Source organism: Leguminivora glycinivorella, chromosome 14, assembly GCF_023078275.1.
Source record: "Leguminivora glycinivorella isolate SPB_JAAS2020 chromosome 14, LegGlyc_1.1, whole genome shotgun sequence".
NCBI classification, from domain to species: Eukaryota; Metazoa; Arthropoda; class Insecta; order Lepidoptera; family Tortricidae; genus Leguminivora; species Leguminivora glycinivorella.
The window spans coordinates 682,234-693,730 of NC_062984.1; the positions used below are offsets into that span (position 1 = coordinate 682,234).

At 40.1% G+C, this 11,497-nt stretch overlaps 1 protein-coding gene and 1 long non-coding RNA gene across 2 annotated transcripts; both read right to left on the bottom strand.

Annotated features, from left to right (window-relative positions):
• Nucleotides 1-7,541: 7,541 nt before the first annotated feature.
• On the bottom strand, nucleotides 7,542-9,573 carry LOC125233479 (glutaconyl-CoA decarboxylase subunit gamma-like). Its single transcript, XM_048139518.1, has 2 exons — nucleotides 9,564-9,573; nucleotides 7,542-7,942 (listed from the first exon to the last, which is right to left on the bottom strand). Exons 1-2 carry the CDS (start codon nucleotides 9,571-9,573, stop codon nucleotides 7,542-7,544), a joined length of 411 nt encoding a protein of 136 aa, XP_047995475.1.
• Nucleotides 9,574-10,053: 480 nt separating this feature from the next.
• Nucleotides 10,054-11,175, bottom strand: LOC125233641. Its single transcript, XR_007177872.1, has 2 exons — nucleotides 10,762-11,175; nucleotides 10,054-10,387 (listed from the first exon to the last, which is right to left on the bottom strand). It is a non-coding gene; the product is annotated as an uncharacterized LOC125233641 (long non-coding RNA).
• Nucleotides 11,176-11,497: the final 322 nt, after the last annotated feature.

The following is an 11,497-nucleotide window of genomic DNA, read 5'->3' on the forward strand; positions in this document are numbered from 1 at the left end:
TATGTGTTGTGTGTCTGACTAAGTTAAATCAGTTGAAAGATTATTAAATATCTTGTATTGTGTTTATAATTATAATTATGTGTTGTGTGTTAATTTAAAAGGTCGTGTCGCTTTACTATGTATTTTTTCACTCATCATTATCCTCCTTGCGTTATCCCGGAATTTGTCACGGCTCATGGGAGCCTGGGGTCCGCTTTGACATCTAATCCCAAGATTTGGCTACTAGTTTTACGAAAACGACTGCCATATGACCTTCCAAACCGAAGGGTAACTAGGCCTTATAGGAATGAGGCCGGTTTCCTCACGATGTTTTCCTTTATCGAAAAGCGACTGGCAAATATCAAATGACATTTCGCACATAAGTTTCAAAAAACTCATTGGTACGAGCTGGGCTTCGAACCCGCGACCTCCGGATCGTAAGTCGCACGCTCTTACCATGTATTTTTTCAAGATCATTATTGTATTTTCTTTTTGTCCGCCGTGATTCTTTCAAATCTTATTTGATGGTTTCATCAGCGCTGGAAGTCACCAGCAACATCCTAAGTTGAGACCATTTCGTGGCACTTAATTCCTTCTATGTTTCTGTTAGAATGTAGCACGGAAAGCTGATAAGTACGTGCGACTTTCGTTCCGGAAGTCGTGGGTTCGAACCCCGGCTCGCACCAATGAGTTTTTCGGAATTTATGTGCGAAATGTCGTTTGATATTTGCCAGTCGCTTTTCGGTGAAGGAAAAAATCGTGAGGAAAACCGGGCTAACTCCAATAAGGTCGAGTTTACCCTTCGGGTTGGAAGCAGTCGCTTCCGTAAAAACTAGTGCCTTCGCCAAATCTTGGGATTAGTTATCAAAGCGGGCCCCAGGCTCCCATAACGCAAGGACGATGATAATGTTTCACGACCGGTCTGGCCTATCGTGTAGTGACCCTGCCTGCTAGCCGCGGTCCCGGGTTCGAATCCCGGTAAGGGCATTTATTTGTGTGATGAGCACAGATATTTATTCCTGACTCATGGATGTTTTCTATGTTTATAAGTATTTGTATATTATATATATCGTTGTCTGAGTACCCACAACGCAAGCCTTCTTGAGCTTACCGTGCGTGGGACTCGGTCAATCTGTGTAAGAACGTCCTATAATATTTATTTATTATTTATATTAAATATGTTTCTGTTAGAATATGAAAATCTTGTCTGTTTCCAAAAATAAATATATTCTATTTTATTCTAACTAATGGTAAGTACACAGTACGCGTGTTAATTAACTACCGAGTTAGCTAATAAGGAAACGGATGGACGGGCCCATAACCTGTAGCTAATGACGCCCTGCGCTTATTAGTTACGGGATTACCGTGAATCACGGAACGTAGCGACGGCTATACGTGGAGTAAATTATACTACATGCACATGTTCTTCACACTCCTTGCGTTATCTCGGGATTTTGCTCGATTCATAGTAGCCTGGGGCACACCTCGGACACTGGCGATCAAATATATTGAAAGAGGCTCATTATTAGCACACAGTCTTAGCTCGTGTAGTGAACGCGTACTACGAGTATGCTTGTATGAGTGAAATATGACAGGTCGACTGTTCGTGTTTTTGACTGGCGGTAACTGTGAGGTAACCGAGGGGGGGTGGACGGCACTTTCAGCGGGAAGCGGGAGTGGCCATACTGTACGATAGTACTCTTAATTATACTGTGCCTGGGGTCCGCTTTGACAACTAATATTAAGATTTGGTGTAGACACTAGTTTTTAAGCCCCGACGCAAAAACGATGGGGTGTTATAAGTTTGACGTGTCTGTCTGTCTGTGTATGTGTCTGTCTGGTACATCGTAGCTCCCAAACGGATGAACGGATTAAGATTTAGTTTATTTTTGTTTGAAAGATAAGTAAGTCTCTTAGCCATGTTTCATGAAAATCGATCCACTATGTCGGGATTTTTTTCAAAATTTTAATCAAATCAAATCAAATCAAATCGTTTATTTGCAAGAATACAGTCAAGTAGATGGTATCAAACAAATGTAAAGTGCAGTGTATTCAGCCAGCTAGAGGGCATGCAAAATCTTATAGAAAACTAGTTTCATACAGCGTTCCTTATAACTATGACTAGAATTTATGACTATCATGCAGCATGCATAATAGATAATCAAACGAACTTACCTGTAAGTGATGTTCGATGACTATTAAACGATGTGATTCGCCCGAGTGATTACACTATACTTTACATGTAGTAGCACGCGAATGTGCTGCCATCGTACACAATTTTAGAGTAACATTTTTAACAAAAAAATATCTCGCCTAAATTGGGGGTATTTCATACACGTTTCTTATAAAAAAGGCCATCAAATACGTGTGCTATTTCGTGACCAATTGGGTAGAATCTGGAGCTTGACCAGTTCGGGTCAGGGAGGGTTGTAATCACTCGGGCGAATCACATCGTTTAATAGTCATCGAACATCACTTACAGGTAAGTTCGTTTGATTATCTATTAAACTTCTGTGATTCGCCCTTCGTGATTACACTATACTTTACATGTAGATGTTTAGAGTTACACGAAATAGCAGATTAAATGAAACATGTATGTTTGAAAAATATAAATAAAACAAACGTTTACGTCAGTTTAACTGTAATCAACAGACACTAAGTGTCAATTATTATTACCATGTAATATTGTACGAGCAAATACTTCGGACGAGTCCGCCAGAACATCTCTATTATAGAACCTAGCGAACGTCAAGGAATTATCTGACCAACCGGCGGTCTTCTTAATCAGTTCTATATTAACCCCGAGCCGGTTGGCTGCTGACGTACTTGCGTGTCTCGTACTATGCGATTTGAAGATCGATGTATCAATACCACTCTCGAGCAAAGTGGTTTTGATCCATCGACTCAAGGTCTGTGAACACACTTTTCTAAATGGTTTTTTAAAACTTGTAAAAAGAAAATCACAATCGCTTGGGCGATTGGTAGATGAGACAACCAAATAACGTTCTAAAGTCCTTGCAGGACAAATTGACTGATTTTCATCGAAATAAGGCAGAATCAGTTTTGGCTGAATGCGATTAACTGCGGATGTCTTAATCTTATCTGTAATGTTGATAATATATTTCTTATTACATTTATGAATATTACTTAGCTTGATTAACGATAAGGTTTGCACACGGTGTGCCGTAACTAATGCCAAAATAGTTATTAACTTCCTAGAAAGATGCTCGTAAGAAAGGCTTTCATTTGGATACCAACAACTTAAATGATTAAGAACGATTGAAGGGTCCCAAGTAAAATCATATCGTGGATTTGGAGACCGCAGTTTGTATACTCCCGTCATAAAACGTTTCACAGTTGGATTATTTATAACATTATTATTCAATATTAATGACAAAACTGCTTTCGCAGTATTAATTGATCCAAATTGACAACCTTGATTAAAAAGTAATGTGAAATAATCTAATACTTCTGCTACGCCGACATCAAAAATATCATAACATTTTTCCTTACAAAATATATACCATTTCTTTAAATAACAATTATATTGCTTAAGTGTGGTTTCTGTAAGTGACGCTAGCATGATGTCTGCCGCTTCTGCAGGAGTGCCTTGCCTCATGAACGCCGCCCGGACAACACTCCGGCAACCAGGGTAAGGCTCCTGTGCAGCTTGTGTTCGACACTGTAAGGGGAGGACAATAAATTTGGTTTAGGTGGGAGTTCTATTCGTTCAGAAATCAATAATCTCTCAAAAAGAGGAAACCAGGGTTGTGTAGGCCATAGTGGCACAACAACAATGCCCTCCGCTTTATCTGTTATTATCTTTTGCAACATCCTAAGTATTAGACAAAATGGTGGAAAGGCGTAAAAGAAATACGACGACCAAGATATGGTAAACGCGTCGATATTGTACGCGTCAGGATCACGATGCCACGAAACAAATCTAGTACATTTTTTGTTTATTCGACTCGCAAAGAGGTCAATCTCTGGACTTTTGTTTAAAAAATTACAAATTTTCCGAAAGGCACTGTCGGCTAGCTCCCACTCAATGTCTGCATGTTTCCGGCGTGATTCTGCATCTGCTATATCGTTGTTTTCTGAACGAACGTACGAAGCAAATATATGTATATCGCGTTCCTCGCACCATTGCCATATCTGTCGGCTTAATTCACTCAGATGTGGGAATCGAACACCACCCATGTGATTGATATATGAAATCGCAGTGGTATTGTCTATCCTTAGCAAAATCTCACAATTTTTGTAATCTTTAGCAAATATTTTTAAACCAAAAAACGCGGCAGTTAACTCTAGACAATTAATGTGTTGCCCAAGCTCATGACTGGCCCACTGACCACTGGCTGTCATATCTGAGCAACTTGCTCCCCAGCCTGTTAGCGACGCATCAGAAAATATCTCTAACTAGCTTTTACCCGCGGCTTCGCCCGCGTAATAAAAGTATTCATTAAGATTTTCATTTGGATCCGTAGGGACCGTAGGTTTCTCTGTAGGTATATTTATCTGCGATTATTTCGATTGCACATAATACTTTTGCTTGCAATGATTGTAGAAATATTACACCACAGCGTAGGTAATTCTATATATACGCTGGGGAAACCTTTATAAACATCCCACATAGCCCGTATTTAGACACTATGATCGGTGGGTAAAAAGTACTTTTTTCTATTATCCCTTACAATTTTTTACATTTTGCTTATACTTATCGCAAACGTAATCTTCAAGCAAGCAAACAACGATCGTCTTAGAGCACATTGATTGTAAGAGACCGCCGACCGATTATCCGTATCCCTCTAACGATACCCATATTATCCGTATCCGTATCGCTATCGCTATCGCTATCGCTATCGCTATCGCTAACGCTATCGCTAACGCTATCGCTATCGCTATCGCTATCGCTATCCCTATCGCTATCCCTATCGCTATCCCTATCGCTATCCCTATCCCTATCCCTTATCAAGATGTTTAATGATATAACACTTTAAGTTCTCGCGCTTTGTACACATATTTAAAGTCACATACAGGTCGAACACGATTAATTAACATTATTTTTACCTTTTTTCCCAACGTTTCGGCCAGGTTGCACTGGCCGTGGTCGCGCGGAAGACTGACGTCCCAGCAAAATGTCACCGGAGATGTAAACAACACAAAACTACCCGATATTAATTTATATAAATGTTCGGGGTAGACAAATAAATATAATCTACCCGCTTTTAGTTAATGTTTATTTCCCACCATGTTTATTTTAAAGGTAAAAATAATGTTAATTAATCGCGTTCGACCTGTATGTGACTTTAAATATATGTTTAATGATTTCTTATCAAGTGCTAAAATATAAAGTTTCATGGTTTTATCATTTAAAATTAAGAAATCCCATACAAACTTTCAACCTCTTTTTCAACCCCTTCATCCCTTTTTTTCGAAATAAAAAGTAGCCTATGTTCTGTCTCAGGGTCTAAAGATTGTCTGTTCCAAATTTCATCAAAATCGGTTGCGTGGTTTAAGCGGGAAAGCGTAACAGACAGACAGACAGACAGACAGACAGACAGACAGACAGACAGACAGACAGACAGAGTTACTTTCGCATTTATAATATTAGTATGGATGGATTGATAATTTCCTGTCTTGATCGGATTACTACATGTTTCTATATTATATATCCACCAATCTAGATCATCATCTAAGCTACCCGGAATGCTAATGTATTGATCATAGTCATCATTTTTACTTAAATAAAGAAATTTGATTCTTTCCAATCTCTTAGTATACAACCAGCCGTATGGTACTGCCGGACAAACAGAAACTAATAATCCTATCAAATGTGCGAAATTACGAAGTTTACATCTTCGAATGGATTTAAAGTATAAAAGTTCGTCTTTAATCCTCTCTCGTTTTTCGCATGGAATATTAATTGTCAAATTTGCAGAATTGAAACTAAACCCAAGAAAATTTGCCGTTCGACTTGGTGTACCTATTGATTTATCAACATTTATTGTAAATCCTAATGATTCTAACAAGTCTTTCGTTACATTAAAGTTATGTAAGCAGTTAGAATACGTGTCACCGAAGAGTAACAAGTCGTCTAAGTAAACGACTGATAAAAAACCTTGATTGCGCAAGAACTGCACAACAGGACGCATTAACTTCGTGAATATGTACGGAGCAATATTTATGTATCAGCATCCGATGCTAGCGGCGCGAGGTCCGGGTGTGCGGCCGCGGCGGCGGCGCTCGGCGGTCGCTCGCGCGGCGGGACGGCGGCGGCGGTCTGCGCCCGCCACGCGTGTAGCTCGTCCTCGCTGGCGTCTGGCGACTCTGGCGAGGCGGCGGCCGCGACGCCGACGACGGCTGCCCCCTCCAGTTTAAAGCCCTCGATGTCGACGGTCCTGCTCCTGCCTGTTGGTGCTTGGGCGTCCATTTAGGCTTTGTGACAGTCGGTCTCAATTCTGCTCCGGTTTTAGTCATTGCTTTTATTGACTTCAGACTTTCTTGTAATTCTTTACCAAAAAGCAAACTATCGCGCTTTAAGTCCTTAATATTATCCTTGATCTCCTTATTTAAACTAGGCACCAAGAAATTACGCCTGCTCTGAGTCTCTGAAAAATGTAAGTGACATAATAGTCTACCTGTATCGCTCAGTGACTTTATGATCCCCTGTTTGTTGTTGTCTAAAGTTGAATCTGTTGTCAAGATATTCGACAATGTATTGGCAACTCCTGTTATAATAGTCGAGAGCAACTTTTGTTTGTCACTTAGAATATTATCCCGTTTTAAAACATTATCATTACACGCCACCTTAATCTCGGGATTGAGAATAGGAGCTTGCGCTAATTTTAAATTTTCTGGTATTTCGTAACGTTTTAAAATATCATTCTTAATATCGTCCTTCATACCATTAACTAGAATGTCGGACCATCTCGTCGAGATATCGTCGTGAATGCAAGGACCAAATGTTTCTTCTTTTACGGGCTCATCGCCCAACAAACATAATAAGAGCGTGCGCAGACAGAGAGCGGTCTGCGTTCTGTCAGAGTTCCGCGTTCTGGTGACCGTTGACCGCTCAAGAGCTCCAACGCACACAGGCGGCGTTCAAATTCTCGCGTTCTAGTTTCGTTTGTGTCTTTGTACATGCAACATGTCACAGGAAAGTTCGTTTTCCTATGAAGAATTATTGCTCAAAAATTCCACCTATTAAATTCTGCTTACAGATAAACAGCGATTCAATATTTTTATTCGCATGTCGATGAATAGTTTCATTAATTGAGAAAAATAAAGGCTGGCTGTATTTTTAGGACATTGTAATTATTTATTAAGGATAAAATAAACATAATCAGCATTACGTCGTGTACTATCCGTAGATTCGACCTCAGAAATCCTTCTTTTTCCTAACCAATTCATTATTTTTTCTGTGTTTGCAACCTCGGACATCCCCGCGTTCCGGCGTTCTCTGTCTCGGCGGGAAAAGAACGCTAGAACGCGGCGTTCCGCTTTGACCGCCGCGGGCAGACTGCCCGCTGTGTGCGTTGCTGCTACAGACTCGGTACATTCTAAAGAACGCTGAACGCTGAACGCGGAACGCAGAACTCCAGACCGCTCTCTGTCTGCGCACGCTCTAAACCGGGATCAAGCGCGGTCACAATCGGCGTAGATTCTTGTAAACCAATTTGTTCACCGGTCACCTGTGTGGTGGTAGCTGCGGATGTAGGCGCGGGAGCGGGCGCAGCCGGCGTGGTGGTCGCGGCCGCGGGCGCGCACGCCGGCGCGGCGGCGGCGGCGGGTGCGGGAGGGGGCGCGGGGGCCGGCGCGTCCACCGCGCGGGGCCCGGCGGCGCTTCTATTCTGTATGACCACCGATCGCAGCCCGCCAGCAGCAGGCAGCGCACCCGACGTTGAAGCACCGACCTCATCATCGGTTAAGTCGTATACAGTATTGTTGGTCAATCGGGATTCTGTAACAATACGGTCAAATACCCTTCACAATGCTGCTCTAATTTCAGCAACAAAAAATAAGTGTCCATTATCTTTGACCCTTATCTCTAGACATAATGTTTTCAATCAGAGACCAACGCTTATACTGGTCAGATATCATAAGCGGCTCGGTGATCTTTGTGAATTGCCCATTTGGTAGGGTAATAGGTAGTGTTTCTACCGCCTACTTCCTCGATGTTGGATGTTATACTATAACTACGTACGTATCTACATACGTATCTACATATCTATATACCTACGTATAGTACACATATAAGCCGTAATTAATGTTCTTAGACATAGGCAGTCGTGCTACAGTCTCGCGGACTGTAGTCTAGACTGATAGCATTGACAATTTGCCGCAACCAGGTATTTTACCTATAGTATTCCGGCATAGCCTCACGGACTGATGCTCTAGGAATATATGTGCTTCCCTTTTACACAGCGATCAACCTCTCGGATTGAACTGAAGGTATAAATTAGGGTCGGTAATAGCCTTACAGACTATACTCATTGCACAATGTATCTATTTAATAAAACAAAGCTGGCATGTACATAGGACACATTCTATCAAATGATTAGACGAAGATAACTGAAAATCTTACCTTCATATTGCGAATCCTCTAGCAAGGGATCGGGCTCACCGATATCTTGGTCCGCATACTCATATTCATTATCTGTATTGAGGACGTACTAGGGCTATAACTACGATGACGGCACCTGCGACGAATCTTCAATCTTTTCCTCTCGAGACTTCGGATTTTTCTTTCCAAGTAATCTTCCTCATCTTCCTCACGATGTTTGCGTTTTCCCATTTTATCCGCAAACACAAAACACTACACTAAACTTAGTAAAAACACAATTATTTCACTAACAAAGGAAAAGTACGTGCACGATGGCCGCCACACAAAACGTGTATGAAATACCCCCAATTTAGGCGAGATATTTTTTTGTTAAAAATGTTACTCTAAAATTGTGTACGATGGCAGCACATTCGCGTGCTACTACATGTAAAGTATAGTGTAATCACGAAGGGCGAATCACAGAAGTTTAATAAACATCCTACAATTACTTATACTTAATTAATACATGTGCGGCATATAGTTTAAATATTCTTTTATAGAGTAAAAAGCATTTTGCACCAAAAATTCCAATAAATATTTCCTAAATAGCGGCATTTCAGATTCCCTACCTGCCTGTTGTTACCTAGTTATACTCTCACTAAACATTCTGTATACTTATAACATGTAAAATGGTGCAATAAAGAATATTTACTTACTTACTTACTTACTTATTCCCTTATTGAGTTAGGTAACTTATTGTAAATTTTAGGCGCCATCCCGTAAACACTCTTTGCACGCAAGGCTGTTTTGGATTGCTGATATGCAATTTTATGTCGCTGCCGCGCACTATTGTAAGCAGGGAATTGATTTATATTTAATTTTACATACATTACTATTTCAAAAATATATAAACACGGTACAGTTAATATTTTCAAATTGACAAAATATTGTTTACATGAGTCAAGTATCTTTAGCCCACATGCAGAGCGCAAACATTTTTTCTGAGCCTTAAATACCAATTCCCTATCAGTTGAGTTACCCCAGAACATGATACCATAGCGCAGTGTAGATGTTACATATGCGTGATAAGCAGTAAGTACTTGAGTGCGATTTACGATTTTATTCAAATTATACAATGCATACGAAAAACTATTTAACTTCTTACAAATAATGTCAATTTGGGTTTCCCATGTCAACTTATTGTCTAGATTTAATCCTAAAAATTTTGCACAATCGGTTTCCTCAATTAAACGATTATTATATGTCACAGTAAGATTATTAATCATATCATTTTAATTTTTTTGTTAGATTATTACGAAAGCGACTGCCATTTGATTTTCTAAACTATAGGGTAACTAGACCTAGGTGGGGTCATACAGTTACACGGTTTTTATTTAGTTTCATTGTATCTTAATTTTCCTAGTATTTATTCGTTACCTTTGCCAAGTTTCTTAGGCTTTTCACTACCCTTGTATTGTCACGATTAGGGTCTGAATTACTAGCTAAAAGAGAGAAATGAGTAATCCAAATTCGTGCAAAAAATATTAATTTATTTAAATGACGGAAACGGAGACGAAGTTCGGAAACGAGAAATTTAATTATTAAATTTTGAGCTAATTTAGGTCGTAGGTTCTAGTTTTAATAAATTCACACAAAATCCTGTCTACACTGCGGTTAGGTACTCTCGCCTGGTTTGTGCCGTCGGTGGGGGGACGCTCCTCTGGAAATGCAGCCGACCGTAGGTACTCAGGGGCTGTCCGAGGGCTCGGCAAGGGTGGTCTGCTCTGCCTGGCGAGAGTAGCGATGGTGGTGATGTGGCTGAGGTGTGGTCTACACACCAAATGTCAGCCCGAACCTTGGACCCTGGAACGCGTCATCCAAAACCATGAGAAAACAGTCCGGCTGCATGATTTGTGAACATCCTCGGCAAGCGGAAGGAAGAGAAAGCACCTAATATGTAGCAGTGATGTCGTGGATGTTCACAATCAGAATCGGAGATTACATTTTGGAAGGATGATGCAGCAGTTTACATTTTTAAAATGAGGGTGGAAATAAATTCTGATGCAATACCGTTACAACGAAATGATTGTGCAAAATAGTTTACAGTATTTAGTATTTAATAGGTTGATGTTTGAGGAAGATATTTTAAGCACTAAAAATACTAAAATTACAACACAAAGTCTTTTAATCTAATAAGCAAAATTAACTACATCTGAGTTATTAAATGTACCACTTACCCAATTTGGGGTTTATTACACTCGCGTTACTATAAAAATATTAACGTTGAGCACTTCGACGAACGTTTAGAGACGACAAAATATTTAATTGGTTACATGTCGAAACGATACATGTATAAAGACCGATATTAATGTGCCGTGCGTTCTGTATCGAATGAAGATCGGAAATGGTCGCGCGGCTAAGCGCCGCTGTGATATATGTAGGTGTCACCAGATGTGACAAACAAAAGGACTAGTTGCCGGGGCGCTAAAATGTTGCACGCGATATTATTCTGGGAGCGCTAAAACGGCGCCGACGAACACTGTTGCACTTTGTTTAAAATAGATGTATATTGTAAATAGTTATAAGTATTAGCTTGTAAAATATATAGTTTTAAGAGGTACATTTATTTATGATTTTATTTATTTGAGTGATAATAGTTTCATGTAACGTATAACGTTACAGTATCCACCTTCATATTTACCACTCATTGCTTTCATCCCTCCGCATTACATGTCCATACCAAGATCGATTTAATACGGGACTGAGAAAGCCCATACAAAAAAGCGTACCCCTGAAATGTATGGGCCTTTTAGGCTTAAAACTAGATGGCGCTGTTCGCAGCCTGGAAGTGGCCAAAATAATATTTTCCCCAAATATTTTTGCGTGTTTTCTATGTTTTATAGGAACAAATGACATATCGTCACTACTTTGAAAAAATCTCGTATCTCACGCTGCTTCTCAAAGTTAAAACGC